Source organism: Sardina pilchardus, chromosome 20 (assembly GCF_963854185.1).
Source record: "Sardina pilchardus chromosome 20, fSarPil1.1, whole genome shotgun sequence".
Classification (NCBI taxonomy): Eukaryota; Metazoa; Chordata; class Actinopteri; order Clupeiformes; family Clupeidae; genus Sardina; species Sardina pilchardus.
The window spans coordinates 25,785,637-25,809,311 of NC_085013.1; the positions used below are offsets into that span (position 1 = coordinate 25,785,637).

The 23,675-nt window shown below is 47.7% G+C and overlaps 1 protein-coding gene across 2 annotated transcripts in view; it reads left to right on the forward strand.

The window, feature by feature from the left end:
• The window catches only part of cdc42bpaa (CDC42 binding protein kinase alpha (DMPK-like) a), a 97,272-nt gene that overhangs the window by 68,529 nt on the left and 5,068 nt on the right, over positions 1-23,675 (forward strand). Inside the window, exons 17-38 of one of the 2 annotated variants that reach the window (XM_062523422.1) lie at positions 2,181-2,305; positions 2,901-3,006; positions 3,347-3,495; positions 3,831-3,922; positions 4,611-4,687; positions 7,111-7,233; positions 7,388-7,453; positions 7,770-7,875; positions 8,385-8,521; positions 8,908-9,047; positions 9,468-9,549; positions 10,950-11,172; positions 11,624-11,686; positions 12,314-12,675; positions 13,603-13,837; positions 15,877-15,974; positions 16,157-16,241; positions 17,540-17,663; positions 17,883-18,000; positions 19,035-19,217; positions 20,681-20,798; positions 21,107-21,267. In XM_062523422.1, coding sequence (XP_062379406.1) covers positions 2,181-2,305; positions 2,901-3,006; positions 3,347-3,495; positions 3,831-3,922; positions 4,611-4,687; positions 7,111-7,233; positions 7,388-7,453; positions 7,770-7,875; positions 8,385-8,521; positions 8,908-9,047; positions 9,468-9,549; positions 10,950-11,172; positions 11,624-11,686; positions 12,314-12,675; positions 13,603-13,837; positions 15,877-15,974; positions 16,157-16,241; positions 17,540-17,663; positions 17,883-18,000; positions 19,035-19,217; positions 20,681-20,798; positions 21,107-21,267 — 2,973 coding nt within the window. The remainder of the gene's footprint in view (positions 1-2,180; positions 2,306-2,900; positions 3,007-3,346; positions 3,496-3,830; positions 3,923-4,610; positions 4,688-7,110; positions 7,234-7,387; positions 7,454-7,769; positions 7,876-8,384; positions 8,522-8,907; positions 9,048-9,467; positions 9,550-10,949; positions 11,173-11,623; positions 11,687-12,313; positions 12,676-13,602; positions 13,838-15,876; positions 15,975-16,156; positions 16,242-17,539; positions 17,664-17,882; positions 18,001-19,034; positions 19,218-20,680; positions 20,799-21,106; positions 21,268-23,675) is intronic. The other variant, XM_062523423.1, reaches the window with a different exon arrangement.

Sequence of the window (23,675 nt, forward strand, 5' to 3'; positions counted from 1 at the left end):
CAATGTCATCTTGTCAAGTGGTACATTTTACCTTATCAGGTGCTGAAAGGTCACTGTCAGTTCAATCAGTTTTAATTGTATTATTTAAATGTTGCAGAAGACACTATTACAGATGGTGAAGTTACTCAAAGTAGTATGAAATCATGCCTGTGAATGAGTGTATTTGAACACTAGAGGTGTGTTGTGGTGGAATTCACCTCTGTTATAGTGTGACCGCTGTTGTTGCGGTAAGCTTGCTCCTGTCGTTAAAGGCAACCTACCTACTAACTTGCTATTGTAGCAGGGTTGATTAAGCTTCCCTGGATTTCCCCTTATTCCCTGCATGTTCTGTACAATGTTGCATGGTGAAAAACTGTTTCATACTCCTCTGGGTACAGTAAATAGTAGGCTATTGGGTGTGTGTGGCTTGGGTGTGGAAGGAGTTGGTTCCCACGCTGCGGAGGACCCCTTACCAGTTTTCATGTAGGCCTAGCCCAGAGGGTGCTGCGACAGTCCTGAGGCAGAGGTATGGTGTCATCAAAATGCGATCTAGTAGAGTTGTAGTTTGTGCTGTTTCTCTGTAATGTAGTCTATCTACTTGTATTGTGCTCATTATATACACTGGCTACGTTGTTTTTATATCTTGCCAATGTTAGTTGGTTAGAGTTAGCTATAGTTTGCAGAGCGTGCGGTTGTGGCTGCTATCGGTGTGAATGAGATAGGCTACATGTACAGAAATCGATGCGTCTTGCGTGATGCATGTCTGATTGGTATTTTTATATTTTGTGCTTCAGACAGAGCAATAAACAGCAAATTAAGGTTACACCGTGTTGCTTGGTTTTATGTAATAAAACCTGCCTGTAGCCGGCTACTTCAGCAAAACCCAGTTTCGATTTCAAAAACGCTATTGCGTGAGAGGGAGAATGCCTCTTTTCGGCTATTTATTCAATTAGTTGGGGCACTAACATGAGATTGCTAGCTGTTGGCCACTTAACTAACGTTACCTAGTCAGTAAACTACCACTAGAATCATGTTTTTATTATAGCCTAGGCCTACGTAGGCTAGCCTATTCCCATGCTGATGCATCGGTGCAGTCTCCGGTTTCCTGTAGCCTACAGCCCCCGGTTTTGGTTGCCCGACCCGGGGAAAATACAGTAAAGCTACCTAGCCCCCCCGTTTTTTGAAGACAAAACTTATATGTATTTCAATCGGATTGAGTCAACCTGAAAATGTCCCCGTTTTTATCCCACATTTTTGGGATTATCTTCCCGGTTTGGGCGGTCTCGAACATCGTCACCTTATCTTAAAATAGCCTAATTAACACCACTGTATGAGGGGTTAACTAGATAAATGTATGATATGGAAAGCCAATTGGAACAAACTTGGGGCAGACAATAAGGGATAAAGGAAAACTGGGGGTAACAAACAAATAAAGATCGGAGCCTAAAACTGAACATTTCTCTAGATCTATCTGTCTTTCTCTTCCATTCAAACGGGCAGTGTGGGCAGTCATATTGGGCGAAATCGGTCGTAAATATGGCGGCGTTCTACTTGATAGTGACGTAGGTGGCACAAATGAATTTAACCCTCTCTGGTTCCGTCCTGTCTCCTAAATCTAGAACACAGAGATGGAACTGCACTGAGGTTCCGTCCTGTCTTCTAAATCTAGAACAAGAGAGATGGAACTGCACTGGGGTTCCGTCAAAGATTCTTTATATTTAACCCTCTCTGGTTCCGTCCTGTCTCCTAAATCTAGAACACAGAGATGGAACTGCACTGAGGTTCCGTCCTGTCTTCTAAATCTAGAACAAGAGAGATGGAACTGCACTGGGGTTCTGTCTTGTCTCCTAAATCTAGAACACATTGGATTTGTGTCCTGACACGCCCATCCTGTTGTTCAAGAGATCTGGTCTCTGCACTTTCTTCAGACATTTCACTTCACGGGGGTTCATATGGCTTTTTGTTGTCTGTGTGTTTGTTCACGCTGTCTGAATTCAGTCAGTTCAGTCTAAATTCAAGACCCTCTGTCCATTGTGTATATTGAAGTGCGTGCGTGCGTGCGTGCGTGAGTGCGTGCGTGCGTGCGTGCGTGCGTGCGTGCGTGCGTGCGTGAGTGCGTGCGTACTTGATATCTTTGCTCTTTGTTCCGAAAGAATTGACTGGTTTTGATCTGACATATGTCCTTCTATCCTCTTTGCTAGTTGACATCCCAGTATGAGAAGCTGAGTGCGGGTAATAAGCAGCTGGAGGAGGAGCTGAGAGAACTGGCCGACAAGAAGGAGAGTGTCGCCCACTGGGAGGCCCAGATCACGGAGATCATCCAGTGGTGAGCACACACACACACACACACACACACACACACTCTCACATGTTACACACACACACACGATCTAACAAGTGCACATATTCTTAGTTACATGGAAATCACGAATGCGCACACATACTCAAAATCATCCATATGCATTGCAATGCAACTTACTTGTACAAATGCCCTTACACCCCCCCAAACACACACACACACACACACACACAAACACAAACAAACTTTGTCTGCTAGAAACGGCATCAGAAAACATTGTTCTTTGCCTGGCTGTACTTTGAGAAATCACAAACCTGCACTGACCCCTAGTGGCATAACATTGAAATTGCATCTAGTGTGTACTGTGACAAATAGTGATGTAAATGACGTGTGTCTGCATGCCTCTGTATTTGTGTGTGTGTGTGTGTGTGTGTGTGTGTGTGTGTGTGTGTGTGTGTGTGTGTGTGTGTGTGTGTGTGTGTGTGTGTGTGTGTGTGTGTGTGTGTGTGTGTGTGTGTGTGTGTGTGTGTGTGTGTGTGTGTGTGTGTGTGTGTGTGTGTGTGTGTGTGTGTGTGTGTGTGTGTGTGTGTGTGCGCGCGCGTGTGTGTGTGTGTGTGTACAGGGTGAGTGATGAGAAGGATGCTCGCGGCTACCTGCAGGCTCTGGCCACCAAGATGACTGAGGAGCTGGAGGGACTGAGGAGCAGCAGCCTGGGAGCCAGGGGGACGGTGGGCACACATATATACATGCACACACACACACACAGATTAAAAACTCACACACACAGACAGACTCACACACACAGACACACACACTCATACACACAGACAGACAGACACACACAAAGACACTCACAGAGATAAAAAAAACTCCAACACAGACAGACTCACTCACACACACTGACAGACAGACACACACACACACAGAATAGATTGCGAATCTCGTGAGTGCACAGTTAATGTGCAGTCTTGCACACTAGAGCCACCCACCATGAAAGCCCACATACGCACATCCACTCCAGAATAAGCTCGCCGGCCTGATTTGGAGTTTGCCCTCCTCCTCTCTCAGGACATGCCGTGGAAGATGCGTCGGCTGGCCAAGCTGGACATGTCGGCCCGGCTGGAGCTGCAGTCCGCCCTGGACGCCGAGATCAGAGCCAAGCAGGCCATCCAGGACGAACTCAACAAGGTCAAGGCCGACAACATGAGCACTGAGTGGTACGGAGACACACACACACACACACACACACACACACACTATCCAAACAGAACACCCCCCCTCTCTCTCTCTCCCTCTCTACTTTTTTTCTTTTTTTTCTCTTTCTTTCTTTCCTTTTTTCTTTCTTCTCTCTCTCTCTTTCTCTATTTCTCTTCTCTTGCTCCCACACTCTCTCCCTGTCTGTCTTCCTTTCTTTCTCTTTCTCTCTTCTCTATCTATTTTTCCTCCATCCAAAGGCAACATAAGGCAACACAACGATCAATCTTCATATAGATGTAACATATAGTGTAACAGTTAATTGATTGATTTATTGATTGGTGTGTGTTTCACTCAGCAAACTGAAGGACTCTGATGACAAGAATCAGGAGCTCCAGGCTGAGATCGAAAGGCTCAAACGTGAAACTGAGGAGCTGCGCATGGGAAAGGGTACAACACACACACTTACACACTCTCTCTCATACACATACACACACACACTCTCTCTCTCATACACACACCCACACACACACACACACACACACACATTCTCACTCACTCACTCACTCACTCACTCACTCACTCACTCACTCACTCACTCACTCACTCACTCACACACACACACACACTCCCACTCCCACTCGGACACTCACACTCAATCAGACACATACAGTCATGCCTACATGCACTGACACATTGAGAGGAGGCCTTTGTTGGCTCTCCGTGGGGAAGACGTGTTGGCTAATGGCGTAAACGATGCTGTTTGAAGGCTGGCATCACTGATGCTTTTTACATTTTGGGATTGTGGCAGCATGTCCTCCCCTCCCCACTCCACCCACAGTGGGAATGACAGCTTCACTGCACCATCAGCACCAAGACTGATCACACATGACAGACACACACACACACACACACACTATGAAGACATCCAGTCTGATTACATTAAAGCAGCACTGGCAACAGGGGTTCCACCCCATGAGATGTCTGAAATGTACTCGGGGGTAGTCATTCAACACACACACACACACACACACACACACACACACGTGTGTGTCGTTGCGTACTTGCCGTTCTCAAGCATGTAAGACTGAAATGTTGCTCCCATGCGTTAAGGCAGCCATGTTGTTTTATGTTTTAGGAGTAAAACACCAGGACTCTCAGAATTCCTTCCTTGCCTTCCTGAATGCACCTACCTCTGCGTTGGATCATTTTGATGTGAGTATTATGGGATGCTTATTATGGCAATCCTCAATGTGTCACTCTTGTGTGCATAGGCTTGTTCCCCTTTCCGTCATACAGCACTAGCTGTGAGATGTGACCGTCAGAAAAACTTCAAGATGATTGTCTCCCTCTGCCGTACTTTCACCCACAGCCAGTGGTGTAGTCTACAGTATGTGATACACAGAACTACGCAGTATACCCACTTCAAAATAATCACCATTTCAGTATAACCTCTTTTTAAATAGGCAAGGACATGTCAGAGAGGGTTAAAGTGGAGCAGTTAGTAATTACTGTAAGGATCTTTGGATATGTTGTATTACATATGGGGTTAATCACAGTTATACCCACTACAGCTAACTACTACAGTACATCACAGTATCTCCACTACAGCTAACTAGACTACGCCACCACCTTTAAACACAGGATGAGCAGGCATCTTACGATGTTTGTTTGTTTATTTATTTATACATTTATTTGATGGTTTGTTTGTTTGTGTTTGTTTGTTTACTTGAGTGGGCTGGCTTGTGTATGAGAAGGGCTCTTTTTTTTTTTACATAGCTGCTAGCTGCAGTAGCTGCCTTGTTAGTGCAGTTAAACGCCTGCCTGAGTAGATGCACTCTGTGGCCCCTGGATAACAAAGGGTTAAAGCTTATGGATGACCTAGTTCATTCTGGAGTGGAAGATTGTGAATCGTTCAGTGCTCTGAGACATGCTTATGTGTGCTCTCCTCCCCTGGAACTGAAAAACCATGTATTTATGTCAGTCTTTTCTCCCCCTCTCCCTTTCTATCTTCCTTTCTCTCTCTCTCTTCCTCTCTTTCCCCTTCTCTCTTTCTCTTTCTCTCCCTATATTGCCATTCGCTCCTCTGTTGTCATCCAACCTCGATTCCTGTCTGTGTATCTGTCTTTTCTGTTCTATCTTCGCTCTCTCTCCGTCTCCATTCATCCCTCCCTTTCTCTCTCTCTCTCTCTCTCTCTCTCTCCCCCTATCTGTCTGTCTTGTGTGTGTGTGTGTGTGTGTGTGTGTCTCTCCCCTCTGTGCTCTAGCGTTCCCCTGCCTGTGGTCCGACTAGCAAAGGCAGAAGAGTAAGCGCTCCTTTTCTGTGCTGATATTTTCACTTATTGATATTTGGTTGAAGTGTCTGCTCCTCAGAGGTGCAGCAGTGTGTGTGTGTGTATTTGTGTGTGTGTGTGCGCACTTGTGCTCATGGTGCTTCTGATGCCTATCAGTGGGTGCACGATTCCCCTCCACCTCTACTTGCTTGCATGGCCTTGCAGGAACTCGGTGTGTGTGTGTGTGTGTGTGTTTGTACACGTGTGGTGTGTATGCATGCATGTCTGTGTGTGTGTGTGTGTGTGTATACGTGTGGTGTATATGCATGTCTCTGCGGTCAATGCATATCTGTGTGTCCGTCTGTGTGTGTGTGTGTGTGTGTGTGGCTATCCTTGTTATATCATTAGACCATTATAATGCAAAACAGCCTATGAAGGTGTACCTAAGCATCTTTGTAAAACTAACTAATCAGAAACAGATGATAAAGTCTCATCATGTTCCTGTTCTCTGTGGCTGTCCTCTGTTCTGGCCCATGGTGTGGCTCTGCTTGGGAGCGGGTTTGTGTTCTCAGACATGCATGAGGATGGATGTGTCTGACCTGCTGCTTTGCGTGACCCTGATAACGGCTGATACAGTATATTTGGCTCTGTGCTTTCTCATGGTTCTCAGTTTTTTCCTCCCATTTAACTTTTTTCATTATTTTTTCCCCCCTTCATTAGAGCATTTTGTGTAACACTGTGTCACCATTACTCCATCTAAAGACTTTTTATCATCTCTCATCGTCTTCTCCATTTCCTCTTTCATTTGGAATGTTCCTCATTTGTGTGTGGATTCCGGAATCTTTTCCATGGAATGCCCGTCTGTCTGTCTCTGGAACGTTAGCTGCCACCTCCCTCCAGCCCCGGCCGGTCACACGGGTTGTTGTTGTTGTTGTTGTTGTTGTTGTTGTTGTTGTTGTTTGCCCCTGGTCTGCTTTGCCACAGTGGATGGACTAGAAGACCCCTTGAGCTTGCTGTGTTGCTGTTAGGTCACTGAGAGCCGCTTTTTTGCAGTGCTTCCCTTGCTTGCAGTGTACAACATGATCTCCTCAGATGTATGTGTGTGTGTGTATAAGAAGTGAGAGTATGTGTGAGTGTGTGTAAGAGAGAGAGAGAGAGAGAGACACTGTGTGTGTGTGTGTGTGTGTGTGTTTGTGTGCGTGTGTGTGCATGCTCGAGAGAGAGAAAGAGAGAGAGAGAGAGAGAATGAGAGAGAGACACGGCGTGTGTGTGCGCGAGAGTGTGTGTGTGTGAGATAGAAAGAGAGAGAGCAAGAAACAGTCTGTCTTTGTCGGGCTCTGACCCCCTCTCTCCCTGTCCCTGCAGATTGACTCCATTGATAACTTCAGCCTGTCCAACACCCCGTCGCGTGAGGACGATGCCAAGTCTGGCCAGCTCATCTCACGCTCGCGCTCCCCCTCCACCACCAGCGATGTGGAGCCCATGGAGGTACGTGACCTTTCACCTCTGACCCCCTGCCAGAGGGCAAGGCAGTCTTACCCCCGTGGTGTTTAGTAGGTCACTATATATAAATATTGTCCACACTGAAAATATTTTTTTTTGCTCTCTCTCTCTGTATGTATGTGTGTGTGTGTGTGTGTAGGGGACTGAGCGTACTGCTACCCCAACCATGCGGTCTACGTACAGTGGGTCCAGCCTAGGACCAAAGGTAAGAAGTGACTATGATTATATATGGTTAATTTTAGACTGTCCAACATTTACTAGACATGCTTACAAGAACTGATAATAGTGGTAATACCAATCATTTTATAAAATATTACCGTTTTTTTTTTTTTTTTTTTTAAATAGGCTTGAGTATTTACAAACAAATAACCAGCCGATGGCAGACTTTCAAAATCTGCCAATTATTCTGCCAGTAATTCTGAAATTATTCAAGCATGTAGGCTCAAGCGTGAGTGTACTTTAGTCTTCCAACAGCTGTTGTAAGTTTGTGTGTGTGTGTGTGTGTGTGTGTGTGCTTGCAGCCGCGTGCCCATCAGTTTGTGGTGAAGTCCTTCAACACCCCCACCAAGTGTGGCCAGTGCACCTCCCTCATGGTGGGCCTCATCCGGCAGGGATGCACCTGCGAAGGTGAGTCACATAGCATAGTGTATATCGTGTAGCCCCTCAGGTGGGCAAAGCCACCTGAACCAGTGCTGGCAACCACCTGGCAACGACATTCGCGTCTGATATGCACTCAAGAGATAGAACAATTTCCTAAACTTTAGCGTAGACGTGTGTCAGATGCCGTCAGTTGGCTTTGATCCGTTAAAAGTAATGTAGTTATAAATTTAAGTCACTTGACGCGAGCATTGAGTGTTGGCCTTCATGGATATGAATGGCTTGACTTGGATGTTGGATTAGGGGGTTTGCTGATAGAGGTCTGGCATTGTTTAGACTTGAGGAATGCAAACAAAGGCATTAAAGGGTGAAGGATAATGTGATATTGGTCAATACTAGTAATACTAGTCATGTGATTACATACCTGTATTCTCGTCATCTTCTTTGTATTCCTTCTCTTTTCTTCTCTCATTCCTCTCTTTTCTCTCCTTCTTCCTCTCCTTTTCATCATCCCTCCCTTTTCACCCTCCCTCCTACAGTGTGCAACTTCTCGTGTCATGTGACCTGTGCGGACAAGGCCCCGGCGGTGTGTCCGATCCCCCCTGACCAGACCAAAGGCCCTCTGGGCATCGACCCCCAGAAGGGCATCGGCACTGCCTACGAGGGACACGTGCGGGTACGGCTCTTACAGTCCTGTGTGTGTGTGTGTGTGTGTGTGTGTGTGTGTGTGTGTTTGTGTGTGTGTGTGTGTGCGTACGCGCACGCTTCTGAGACACTTAAAATCCACCGTGAGTGTGTGTGTGGCACTTACAATCCACTGTGTGTCTGTCTATGAGGGTGACCTGAGGACACCTGAGGTGTATAATAGCTTGAACCTGTCCTGTGGGCATGTGTTTGATGCTTCTTGAATTTCCCCTTGGGGATCAATAAAGTATCTATCTATCTATCTATGCCTGTGTGTGTGTATGTGAAAGAGTGAGTGAGTCGTGCGTTGGATACCTTCTGTGTTTTGTGTGAGTGATGTGTGTAATCAGTTCTGTATTCTGTATGTGTGTGTGTCAGGTTCCGAAGCCGGCGGGTGTGAAGAAGGGCTGGCAGCGAGTGCTTGCGGTGGTGTGTGACTTCAAGCTGTTCCTGTACGAGGTGGCCGAGGGCAAGGCGGCCCAGCCCAGCGTAGTGGTCAGCCAGGTCATGGACATGAGGTCGGTCACCACAACACACACACACACACACACACACACACACACACACACACACACACACACACACACACACACACACACACACACACACACACACACACACACACACACACACACACACCGCACACATAGCACACACACACACACGCATACACATAACATACTCATATTTAGCATTTACACACACAGTGTCAGTGACCACAACATAATACACATGCCACGATACATGAGGAACATGATGTATAATGTCTATATTTTAGACCATGTTGCTCCAAGAACTAGCAGGATTTTCAGGATGATATTCAGAGCAAAGTAATTTGACCAGACAGACTGACTGCTTCTCTCTCTCTCTCTCTCTCTCTCTCTCTCTCTCTCTCTCTCTCTCTCTCTCTCTCTCTCTCTCCCGTCTCCCTGATGCAGAGATGAGGACTTCTGTGTCAGCTCTGTGCTGGCATCTGACGTCATCCACGCCAACAGGAAGGACATCCCCTGCATCTTCAGGGTGAGTTCACCTCTCTCAGGTCTTCATGATCCCGCACCACGTGGTGGAACAGCAGTGACGTCGAGTTCCATTCCCACCATACCGAATCCGTGTCGGCAAAGATCCTTCATTGCTAGTTAAGTTACGGCAACGCAATTTGTTACTATGGGAGCAAAACGGGACTGTTTCGGTCTGCATAAGCTGGCGGAAGTTGACGAACGTTTGGGCCTCTCGCTAACCCTCTCTGGTGTCACTTTGGATTAAAGCATCTGCTAAATATCAGACAGCTGTAACTTTAACTAAGATGATGTCGCTGCTGTGAGAATATATCTCAGTAGAATTAGTCAGGTGTACAGGAAATAACATTTTGGTGGGACAACTAACTAACCAGTCAGAGGCAGTTAGCTTTTTTCCCTTTTATAATAGGCTGGTGAAGTCCTCTTTTTAAATGACAATATTAGAGTAAGAACCAGCACTTTGGGTTGAAGATGAAGGTCTTCTCCCGGGATCATGGGTGTTACTGTATGTGTGTGATGTTTTCTAACAAAGCCCCCTGTGGTCACTGCCATAATTCAGTTTATATTAGCTCAATAAGCCCTGAGAGTTTGGACGTTTAGCCTCCAGTGAGCTTTGGGCCGCACATAAAAGAATCCCGAGGAGTCGTTCTGAGAAGATGATTGGGAGTTGAGGGAAATTCCGCTGCGAGCTGCTTTGTTTTACAGTTGTGCAACCAGTTCTTAGAATGCTTTGTACTTTCATTTGAATACAATTTGAGTTTTTCCAACAACGGGGGAAGAAAAAAAAAAGAAAATATGAATTCCCTCAGCATTCATTTTCATGGCTGTGGGAGTTGGGAATCTTGTCATTTTCTTTTAAGTGGAATAACACTCTCAGTGGGAGATGAAATCCCCTCTCGCAGTGCTGCCCCTCACCACCACACACACATTTCACAAACAAAAAAGCTTTTCATTTGGCTGCAGTCCTTTTTGTTTTTCCACTTTCTTCCTGCTCGTTTCCCTGCCTCCAGTATGGTGGTGTTTGCGGTTAACTGCCATTCCCTTGCAAACGTTTGTTGACTCTGTGTGGTATTCTACCCTGCAGTCATAACCAGTTTTTTTTTTTTTTTTTTTAATCTGCAGTGAGGATCCTGGTTCAGCTTTTTCTTTTGAAACTCTAAACGACATTTTTAGCTCTAATGAATAAGACAATAAGATATGTGGCTTAGATGACCGTGTGTGTGTGTGTGTTTGTCTATGTGTGTTCATGTTCATGTCCCCTCACTTCCTTTTCTTGCCCTCCTGCCCATCACCAAGGTTACTTTCTGCCTCTGGTTTCCTAGGTGACAGCATCCCAGCTGCTCCCTGTCCTATCCTGTCCTGTCCCCGTGTGACCCCCATGTGTGCTCTCTCCTCGTCTCCTAGGTGACGGCGTCCCAGCTGGCGTCGACGGCGGGCGGCAAGAAGTGCTCCGTGCTCCTGCTGGCCGACAGCGAATCGGAGCGCAGCAAGTGGGTGGGGCTCCTGAGCGAGCTCCAGCGGCTGCTGCGCAAGAACAAGCTGAAGGAGCGCTCGGTGTACGCGCCCAAGGAGGCCTACGACAGCGCCCTGCCCCTCATCAAGGGCACGCAGACCGCCACCATCATAGGTGGGGCACGCAACCACCAGGGGGCACTGCTGAGCTGTAGTTTGACGTGTCCGCATACACTCTCTCACACACACACACACACACACACACACACACACACACACACACACACAGAGAGAGACATGTTTGGTTATTACTTAGCAGCTGCTTTTGTCCACTGTGACTTACAGCAGTATCAATAAACATAAGACTTGCTGAGCTGTAACACACACACACACACACACACACACACACACACACAGAGAGAGAGAAATTGTTCAACAGCCGCTTTTGTCCATGGTGACTTACAGCAGTTTCAATAAACATATTACTTGACCATTATTATTATAGATTAATAGTGCTAAGTGAAGTGAAATAGCCCCCATTAAATATTAGCAAACAAGAATTATGATAATAGTTAACTGTTATTGGGTCGGTTCTAAAGGTTCTCCAATAATGTTTTCCTCTGCAGATCATGAACGGATAGCTCTGGGGAATGAAGAGGGGCTGTACGTTATTCATGTTACCAAAGATGGTAAGTTTGGGGAAACCTGACCACAATAGCATTGACACTATACTAGGTGAAAGTTGATACCATCTCCAGATTCCAGTCCACTATCACTCAATCATAACTCACACACACACACACACACACACACACACACACACACACACACACACACACACACACACACGCATACATGCACACACACAGACAGATCTAAAAGCCTGTATCAAACCTGTAACCCTCCTCTCTGTGCCGCCTCATGGGTGACGAAAAGAAAGTGCACCTCATTGAGCTCGTCATAGCACATTGCACAACACATGCACACACACACACACACACACACACACACACACACACACACACACACACACACACACACACACACACACACACACACACACACACACACACACACACACACACACACACACACACACACACACACACATCCATCCAAAAGTCTGTATCAAACTTCTAACCCCTCTGTGCCCCCTGCTGAGAGAGATCATCCGTGTGGGTGACAATAAGAAGGTGCACCTCATCGAGCTCGTCATAGCACATAGCACACCACAAACACACGTGTACACACACACACACACACACACAGATCCAAAAGTCTGTATCAAACCTCTAACCCCTCTGTGCCCCCTGCAGAGATCATCCGTGTGGGTGACAACAAGAAGGTGCACCTCATCGAGCTCGTCCCGTCGGAGCAGCTCCTGGCCGTGGTGTCCGGCCGCAACCGGCACGTGCGTCTGATCTCCGCCTCGGCGCTGGACGGGCGCGAGAGCGAGGCCTACAAGCTGGCGGAGACCAAGGGTTGCCAGGCGCTGTGCTGGGGTCTGATGCGGCAGGGCGCCACGCTCAGCTGCCTGTGCGTGGCCGTCAAGCGGCAGGTCATCGTCTACGAGCTGATCAAGACGCGCACGCGCCAGCGCAAGATCAAGGAGCTGCAGGCGCCCGCACCTGTCCAGTGGATGGCGATCATGAGCGACAGACTCTACGTCGGCTACCAGGTACGGGGGGAGGGAGGGAGGGAGTAACAACAGGCAGGGGGTTCATGTATAATGATAAAGGGCTTTTTTTTTTTTTTCAGCAGATCAACATTTATTTTGGAGATTTTTTTTTAAAAATTGTAAAATGTGGAGAATGAAAATGTGTACAAGATGGTTAATGTTAAAGGAATAGTTCAGAATGTTGGACATAGGACCTCATTTCCAACTTCAATGAATGCCATTTTCAGCACATTTGATCCAGTCCTTCTACTGTAGTTGTAGAGTTCGTCGATTCTAGGCTAGCTCAAGTCAATGGTAACCTCCAGCCTGCTGCTAAAAACAGTCTTACCCACTCCACAAAACACTCGAGACAAATAGATTATAATGTCAGACTATCGATGTACATGTCTGTGTCCAGCTGATCAGGGATTGGGCCGCATATGTTGTCTTAGATTAGACTGGAATCTTTTGCATTTCTACAAAAAATGTCGGATGTTGAAGTTGTTCCTTCCTAACAATATTTCAAAGTGGGTCTAGTTCTGCTCGTGGTACTGAGAACTGCTAGAATTCTCTCAGCTCCACCACCGGCAGCACCACCACCACCACCAAGTTTAGCCATTAGTAGCGTGAAATGAAGTTCTGAGAGGAAGCTCCACCGCCACCAGCACCACATTTAGCCATTAGAGGGGCGTGGAATTGTTATTATCATTCTTTATTTACACTCGTAGGGCATTTGAGGTATCCCTCATTTTCAGTGATGACGAGTTCACATCAAGAGTCATCCCACAAAACCACAGCAATAATAAAGTATACATGAGGAGAAAAATAAAAACTAACCTAAACTAAAAGTCGCGATTCTGAAGTTCTGAGCGGAAGCCGTTGTGTAGTTGTTGACCTAGTCTGCTCTGCTCTGCTCTGCTCTCCCCGTTCCTTCACTCCGGTCCGCAGGCGGGTTTCATGCGTTACAGCGTCCAGGGCGACCCGTCCCCGGCGCCCCTGCTGCACCCCGACGACCACACGCTGGGGTTCATCGGGCAGCTGGGCCTGGACGCGCTGTGCGCCGTGGAGATCTCCACCAAGGAGATGCTGCTCTGCTTCAGCAGCGTGGGCGTCTACGTGGACAGCCAGGGGCGGCGCTCGCGCCAGCAGGAGCTCATGTGGCCCGCCGTGCCCTCCGCCTGCTGTGAGTGGACACACACACACACACACACACACACACACACACACTCATGCACACACACACACACACACACACACTCATGCACACACACACACACACACACACACACACACACACACACACACACTCATGCACACACACACACACACACACAATGCACATACACTCATGCACATCCACACACACACTGCACATATATACACACACACACACACACACACACACACACACACACACACACACACACACACACACACACACTGCACATATATACACACACACATACTCACACACTGCACATATATACACACACACACACACACTGCACATATATACATGCACACTGCACATACATACACGCACACACACATAAACCACACACACACACACACACACACACACACACACACACACACACACACACACTGCACATATATACACACACACACACTGCACATATATGCACGCACACTGCACATACATACACGCACACACACACACACACACACACACTGCACATATATACACACACACACACTGCACATATATGCACGCACACTGCACATACATACACGCACACACACATAAACCACACACACACACACACACACACACACACACACACACTGCACATATATACACACACACACACTGCACATACATACATGCACACACACATACACCACACACACACAGATAGTGGGGCTCCACATTGACTGGTGTCTTGTATCATTGTATCATGGGTGTCTATGTGAACAGCCAGGCCAGACTTATGTGGACAGTGGTACCCTCGGCCTGCTGTGAGTGTCTGTACACACACTCACACGCACACACACACACACACACACACACACACACACACACACACACATACGCAAACACACATACACACACACACACAGATAGTTGGCCTCCGCATTGACTGGTGTGCCCACTGCCTGCTGTGACATCACATACAGAAGGTCACACACACACATACACACACACAAATCATACAGACAAACATAGACACAGACACACATCACATCAGGCTACAAAACACAACATGACATGCCATATGAGACAGCGTGACCTAAAGCATAGTTCTACACCACACACTCCAGCACAAATGTAACCTGTATGGGGTCTTTGACCCGCCAACACATTAAAAACACAGCATAACACACACACACACACACACACACACACGCACGCACACACGCACGCACGCACCTGCCACACAAAACCCACACGCCGTGCGTCTAATTCAACCGGACACAATAGCTCAACGTGACATGACACCACACATCACAGGGCTGACGGGCCGTGGGGCGCGGGCACAACAGAAGAAGCCTCTCGCCCCACGCCGCCGTTTGAAAATGGCACAACACGGCTCTTGGACAGTGCGGCACCATGCCCTTTGTTTTGGCGTTGATCAGACATGCAGGGGTCGTGCCACGCTGGGAACGCCGGCATAAAGGGCACAGTGTGACCTGACGCGCCATGACAGACTGGCACAACATGGCACTGCCCAGTGTGGGCCAGATTGGCGTTGCCAGGGAGATCTTGCCCTGTCCGCTGCGCCAGAGCACAGCCCAGTCAAACGCAGCGTGACAGAGACACACACATCATCACACACGCAACACACATCTCGGGCTGCAGCTCAGGGAAACATGGCCCCTACATTAACCCCCACTCAACTCTGGCTTTCTCTCTGTTGAGCTCTTCCTCCCACTCTCTCTGTCTCTCCTCAGATCTCGCAGTTCTCTCTCTCTCTCTCTCTCTCTTTCTGTCTATAGATCTCTCACTTCTCTCTTTCTCTCTCTCTTGCTTTCTCTCTCTAGATCTTTCCCTTCTTTCTCTAGATCTCTCCCCCTCGCTTTTTTTTCTCTCTCTCTCTCCCTCTCTCTCTCTCTCTCGATCTCTCCCTCTCACTTCTCTCTCTTTCACTGTTTCTGTCTCTCTCCCACTCCTCTCATTGTTTCTCTCATCTCACCCTCTCTCTAGTTTTTAGATATAAAAATAAAGGTGGTATTTAATGGAAGCTGTCTCCCCCCCTGCAGGTTACAACGCTCCCTACCTGTCAGTGTACAGTGAGAACGCAGTGGACGTGTTTGACGTGAACACCATGGAGTGGATCCAGACCATCCCTCTAAAGAAGGTATACACACACACACACACACACACACACTCTGCCACAGCCAGCACCTGGCTGTGTGCAGCATCCGTGCACACTACACACACATCTCATCAGGAAAGCACATGTCTCAGCCACCTGTCTATCTGTGTGTGTGTGTGTCTATCTGTCTGTCTGAATGTGTGTGTATTTGCGTGTGTCTGCAGGCTCACCCGCTGAACACAGATGGCTCATTGAACCTTCTGGGGTTGGAGACGGTTCGCCTCATTTACTTTAAGAACAAGACAGCAGGTAAGAGACCCCCTCCTTATCCCCCTTTAAACTCTCACACACACACATCACACCACACCTGCCCAGGCCCCTCAGTGAAACACACATGCATACACACACACACACACGTACACGCATACACTCTCTCTCTCACACACACACACACACACCCCTGGCATGTGTGCTGTGCTGTGAGTGCAGCTAACCCCATTCCCAGCTCCAGTGCCTGGACTAAATGTGGAACACTCACTAGCAGCCAACCAATGCCAAAACCTTCATTTACTAAACACCTGGGTCAGGACAATAGTCCTGTTACAAGAATAGATTACATCAAAAACCTTACCTGATGTTGAGACCGTGTGTGTTAATTGAGATGGGTAGCACTGATGCATCTGATCAGAAGTGATCTGATGTGGTTTAATGTGATGTGTTTTGATCAAAGTGGTTTTATATAATCCAAAGTGGTCTTAGACTGTTTGAAGTGGTCTATGATGATATGATTTGATCTAATGTGATCTAAAATGGTCTAAGGATGTTTGATGTAGTTTAAAGGGGGTTGATGTGGTCTAAGATGATCTCATGTAGTCTAATGGGACCTTAAGTAGTCTAAGGAGGTTTTATGTAGTCTAAAATGGTCTAATGTGATCTCAAATGGTCTAAGTTGATCTGATGAGGTCTAATATGGTCTGAAATGGTTTGAGATGGTCTGATGTGGTCTCATATGATCTAAAGTGGTCTATCGTGGTTTTATGAGGTCTGAATGGCCATTCACACCAATAACGATAACTATACAAAAATATCGTTCTCGTTAATATGAAATACGATATCCTTGAGGATCACTTCCAGAGCGATTTTGAGAATGATTAAAAGCTAAGAGCCAATCATAACCCATCACAGTCATTAACACAAGAAGAAACTTTCCTTATCATTGGTCAGTGTGGACGCTTTTATCGTTAGGGTTATAGTTATCGTTCTTGGTGAGCACAGGCCTCTAATACAGCACAGACTTTCTAATGTGGTTTGATGTGATCTGTAGTGGTCTGATGTGTGTTGATGTGATCTGTAGTGGTCTGATGTGTGTTGATGTGATCTGTAGTGGTCTGATGTGGGTTGATGTGATCTGTAGTGGTCTGATGTGGGTTGATGTGATCTGTAGTGGTCTGATGTGTGTTGATGTGATCTGTAGTGGTCTGATGTGGGTTGATGTGATCTGTAGTGGTCTGATGTGGGTTGATGTGATCTGTAGTGGTCTGATGTGGGTTGATGTGATCTGTAGTGGTCTGATGTGTGTTGATGTGGTGTTCTGCTGTGTTGAGCAGAGGGAGACGAGCTGGTGGTGCCAGAGACGTCGGATAACAGCCGCAAGCAGATGGTGCGCAGCATGAACAACAAGAGACGCTTCTCGTTCAGAGTACCGGAGGAGGAGAGGATACAACAGAGGAGGTACACGCGCACGCACACACACACACACACACACACACACACACACACACACACACATACACTCAAGATAGTGTTGTGTCTACTGTGACTGCAATCCATATTTCAGAATGGTGCTTCGTTTCGTTTCTCACCTCTCTCTCACTCTCTCTCTCTCTCTCTCTCTCTCTCTCTCTCTCTCTCTCTCTCTCTCTCTCCCTCTGTGTGTGTGTGTGTGTGTAGGGAGATGCTGAGAGACCCAGAGATGAGAAGTAAATTGATCTCCAATCCCACCAACTTCAACCACGTGGTGCACATGGGACCAGGAGACGGCATCCAGATCCTCAAAGACCTGCCCATGGTGCGGATAAATCAGCACACACACACACACACACACACACACACACACACACGGTACGGTCATTCATATTGTCCTCAAAGAAATTAAGATACACAAGCGAGTTCTCGTGCACACACAAGGACCTCTCCCAGGTGACACACACACACACACACTCACACTCACACTCAAGGACCCCTACCTCTAATAGATCCCCATGCCTCACCTCTGAGCTCACCCCCACTGCATATAACCAGTAGTTAACCTCCATGCTCTTCTCCAAACCTCTCAAGTCTCCTGATGATCCTGTAGAGATCCTCCAGTTTGCATGAATAGAAACTCTTCTAAAGGTTCACTGTGCTTTTCTCTTCACTCTCTACTAGTCTAAATCATACAGTAGTTCCACTCTCTGTTTAAACTTCCTGTAGCAGTAGCAATAGACTGTGTAGAGTGCATGCCTCTTCTTTACACTTTCTCTCCTCTTTTTACCTTTCATTTTTGTCTCCATCCCTCTATCTCTACACCTCCCTACATCCCTCTATGCATCTCATTATTCTTCTCTCTTTCCCTTCTTCCATCCTTCCCTTCATCTCACTCTTAACCTCTCTCACTCCTTATCTCTCTCCTCCTCCTCTCTTTCCTCCTCTCTCCTTCCTTCTCTCTCTTGCTCTACCCCTCCATTGCTCTCCCTCTCATCCTCCTCTCTCTGTCCCCCTCCTCTCTCTCCTTCCTTCTCTCTCCACACCCCACCTTCCCGCTCTTGCTCTACCCCTCAATTTATCTCCCTCCTCCTCCTCTCTCTATCCCCCTCTCCTCTTTCTCTCCTCCTCCTCCTCTTTCTATCCCTTCTCCCCTCTCTCCCTCTCCTTCCTCCTCCTCCTCCTCTCTCTATCCCCCTCTCCTCTCTCTCTCCTCCTCCTCTTTCTATCCCTTCTCCCCTCTCTCCCTCTCTTTCCTCCTCCTCCTCCTCTCTCTCCCTCCTCCTCCTCCTCTCTCCCCCTCTCCTCCCCCTCTCCCCCTCCTCCTCCTCCTCTCTCTATCCCCCTCTCCTATGGTAGCCGGGCTCCCCCCTGCCCTCCCCCCGCTCCCGCCTCATCTCCACGCCCACCAGCTTTGAGCATGTCTATCACATGACCCCCCTCTCTGCCGACAACTTCCTGTCTCAAGACTCCAGCGCCCTCTCCTCTCGATCCCCGTCCCTAAGCTCCGCCCCTGGGACTCCCGCCTCCACCTGCTCTCTGGTACGACTCCTCCGACCTGAGAGAGAGGGAAGTGTGTGTGTGAGGGTGTGTGTGAGTGTGTGTGTGTGAGACACACTCTGAGAGCCAGAGGGAGAGAGAACAACTGCTAGACAGGGAAAGGAAAAGTTTGTACATGTATATGACACAGACTGTCTGAGAGAAGGAAGGAGTGTTTGTGTGTGTGTGTGTGTGTGTGTGTGTGTGTGTGTGTGTGTGTGTGTGTGTGTGTGTGTGTGTGGGTGTGTGGGTGTGTGGGTGTGTGGGTGTGTGGGTGTGTGGGTGTGTGCGTGTGTGCGCTCAGTCTGCCTGCAAGAGAGATTGTGTGTGTGTGGGTGTGTGTGTGTGAGACTCCAAGCCAGAGGGAGAGGGAACAACTCAACCTGCTAGAAAAGTTTGTACATGTACATGACACAGACTGCCTAAGAGAGGGAAGGAGTGTGTGTTTGTGTGTGTGTGCGCAACTGAATCTGCCTGCAAGAGAGTGTGTGTGTGTGTGTGTGTGTGTGTGTGTGTGTGGGGGCACGCTGCGTACTGTATGTGACTCAGAGCTAGAGGGCAAGGGAATAACTCAACCTGCTAGAGAGAGAAAGGAAAAGTTTGCACATGTGTATGACTCAGCCTGCCTAAGAGAGGGAAGTGTGAGGTGTGTGTGTGTGCACAACTCAATCTGCCTGCAAGAGAAATTGTGAGTTTGTGTGTGTGTGTGCACACATATTGTCCTGAGGTCTTCATGTGTCTGTGTGTGTGTGCGCACATATTGTCCTGAGGTCTTCGTGTGTGTGTGTGTGTGTGTGTGTGTGTGTGTATGTATGTATGTGTGTGTGTGTGTGTGTGTGCACACATATTGTCCTGAGGTCTCTGTGTGTGTGTGTGTGTGTGTGTGTGTGTGTGTGTGTGTGTGTGTGTCTGTGTGTGTCTGTGTGTGTGTGTGTGTGTGTGTGTGTGTGTGTGTGTGTGTGTGTGTGTGTGTGTGTGTGTGTGTGTGTGTGTGCACATATTGTCCTGAGGTCTTCATGTGTCTGTGTGTGTGACTGCTGCTCCTGACCGCCATCTGGGGCCTTAGCAGGAGAGGGGAGCATCTGGCACCTTGACTGCTGTCTCCTCTGTGTGTGTGTGTGTGTGTGTGTGTCTCAGATCACTGCCTCTGTCTATCCCTGGTGTTCATCCTCCAACACACACACATACACACTCTCCTACTGCCCACCCAACCCTTATTTGTGTCGACTTCACACACTCTACCCTTTGTTCACACTCCTTATGTTTGTCACAGTAAGTGTGTGTATTTTATTGTGCGTCCAGTGCAGTCCGCCGTCTGAGAATGTTTTATGGAATGTACAGTATGTGTACGTGTGCATGTATAAGTTCCTATAGGATGAGATAAAGCACTGTGCCCCCTAGTGGCCGTGTGTATTTACTGCGCTGTGATTGGATGTTTCTGACCCGTGTGTCGTCCTCCGCCACAGAATGTCCGGCCCCAGGAGAGCCGGGGGGTTCTGGGAGGTTCCGTCAGCATCCCCACCATCGCCAAGACCCGACCGGAACCGGGGCGGTCCATGAGTGCAAGCAGTGGTCTCGGAACGCGTGAGTCAACCTTTCATACATATACATGTACGCAATACGCATACGCTCACACACACACACACACACACACACACTCTCTCACTCAGTCACTCACACACACACGCACTATTTGCTAAGTTAATCAAATTCATTTTCAAACTAGCATTTTTTGTCCGAATTGAATGTTTTAGTGTTGAATGTTGTTGTGGTTTTGTTTTCTCTTGCAGTTAATGTAGTTATTGTGTGTGTGTGTGTACGTGCTGTAGGAGTTTGAGTCTCAGCTGTGTGTTGTCCTTATTTAAAAGCGAGTGTGTTCCCTGCGTGTGCAGGTTCTTCTCAGAACGGCAGTGCTCTGCGGCGGGACTTCTCCGGCGGGAGCTACGGCTCGGGGAAGCGGCAGATGACCTCCCCCTCAGAAGGCTCGCTGTCCTCAGGGGGCGGCGGCCTAGACTGTGGGGGGGACGCTCCCATTTCCCAGTTTGACCGTGACGTAAGTGTCCCTTATCACGTGTGTGTGTGTGTGTGTGTGTGTCCACAGGGGCTTGTTCGTATGTCTCAAGGACAGCGATTGTTGTTGGTTCTGGGGTTGAGTTCAGAAAAGCAATATAAATTCAGTTGCATTTATTTAGTATCGTCATTGGATAACAACAGAGGTGTCAATACATACATTTCTATATGGAGACTCACTGCGATGAATTTAATTTTTTTTTCTGAACTGCCCTACCTTGACACTGGTGTGTGTGTTGCACCACTGAGCTGATGGTGTGAGTCACAGTTTGTGTGTGTGCGCGTGTGCTCACTGGCTCTGCACAGGTTTACTGATGCACATCACATCCCGACACACACCCAGCTAACTTCACATCAGATGAGATCACCCAGCCAGCTGCTTTCATTCCTCAGATCTGCAGAGATGTTTTATTCATGCACATTACCGAGTCTGTGTGTGTGTGTGCGCATGTGTGTGCGCGTGTGTCTGTATAAGGTTGTGCTTTTGATGAGTTCATCACCATGTCAACCAGTTCTCTAGACCTTAGCAGTGAGTGTGTGTTTGTTTGTGTGTGTGTGTGTGTGTGTGTGTGTGTGTGTGTGTGTGTCTGTTCATAGTCTCACTCAAGGCCAGACTATATCTAAAGCCTACACACTGTATATGATCAGCTGACTCACACAGTAGTCACTCAGTAGTGAGCTCAGAGAAGCAACACCATGGTTTGGTGCCAGTAGAGTTTAATATACAGTAGAACAGATGGTGGCCACCAAGATGAATTGCGTGAAGTTGAAGCACTAGTAAACAACTGGTTTAGCAGTACAGTAATTCCCTGTGTGTTAGCGCATTGTGCATAAACCGCAGGACAGTGTTTTATGCAGTTTAAAGGAAACAAAACCATATTAATACCATATTAACTGCCCCCGTGTATTAGCCTCATAGCTGAAGAAATGTTACATAATCAAGGTATAAGCCGCGGCTAATAGTTGGGAAATTACGGTAGTAAAAGTTTTAAGTATGACTGCTCATCCAGAATGAAGGATATTAATTGGTGAGTTGATGACTTAACTGGGGGAGACTCGGAGCTACAGATAGTGTGGAGGTCTGGAGTATCCGTTAGCCGTTAGCCATTAGCTCACATCTTTCACATCCACACAATCCTACAAAACGCCACAGGGGATCGCTCAGGCTGTTTCACACACACATGTACTGTATGTACGTGTAGTGTGTGTGTGTGTGAGTGCCATCACAGATCGGTGTATGTGTATGTCATCACAGGTGCCTAACATGTGAGTGTGTGGGATGTCACTGTGTGTGTACAGTGTGTGTATGAGTACCTATGGTTTGTGTGTTTCATCACAAAGAGTGAGTGCTCTCGGCCACCTACACACACACGCTCTCTGCCACCGCTCTCATACTCTGGTCCATATGCCCGTGTGGGTGTATAAATGTGTGTGTCTTATATGTGTGTGTGTGTGTGCACACGTGATTCTCTTCAGTGGCCATCCAAAGAGAAGACTCCTGATCTGAAACGAGCGTTAAGGACCCTGCTTAGTAAGATGAAGGTAAAGTCTGAACAGCACCCAGGAAATAGCCTCCACTAACTGCCCCTGAAAGGAGTTACCCCTCAAGAACTGCCCCATCCCTCTCACTATGTGGGGGTAGAAAAGTAGGCTCAAGAGGAGCTGTGATCGTGCTGTCTCCCGTGTGTGTGCGCTTTGGCTAGTGTGGGTGTGTGTACTTCCCCGTGAGTGTGTGTGTGTGTGTGTGTGTGTGTGTGTGTGTGTGTGTGTGTGTGTGTGTGTGTGTGTGTGTGTGTGTGTGTGTGTGTGTGTGTGTGTGTGTGTGTGTGTGTGTGTGTGTGTGTGTGTGTGTGTGTGTGTGTGTGTGTGTGTGTGTGTGTGTGTGTGTGTGTGTGTGTGTGTGTGTGTGTGTGTGTGTGTGTTCTGTGTTGACTTCTGTGTTGGATCAGTTATGCTATTCTTGTAGTTTGTGGTTTTGGCACATAGCAGGTTCTGCCAGTATCTCCAAAATGTGTGCAAATGTTGATGTACTGTAGTGTGTGTGTGTGTGTGTGTGTGTGTGTGTGTGTGTGTGTGTGTGTGGTCCTCCTGTGTTCTGATTGGTAGGGATGGATTGTGGTGTTTCCTTGATTTAATGTTAGTCAGTCATCAGATAGCAGTTCTCTCTGGTACATATCTGGGAGAGAGACCTGCTCCATAGTCAGCCTTGTGTTGATGTAGATGGTGTGTGCGCGTGTGAGTGTGCGTGTTTGTGCGTGTGTGCATGCATTTGCATGAGTGCGTATGTATTTGTGCGTGTGTGTGTCTAGATCAGGCAGAGACCTGCTCCATAGTCAGCTTTGTGTTGATGTAGACAGAGTGTGTGTGTGTGTGTGTGTGTGTGTTTGCGTA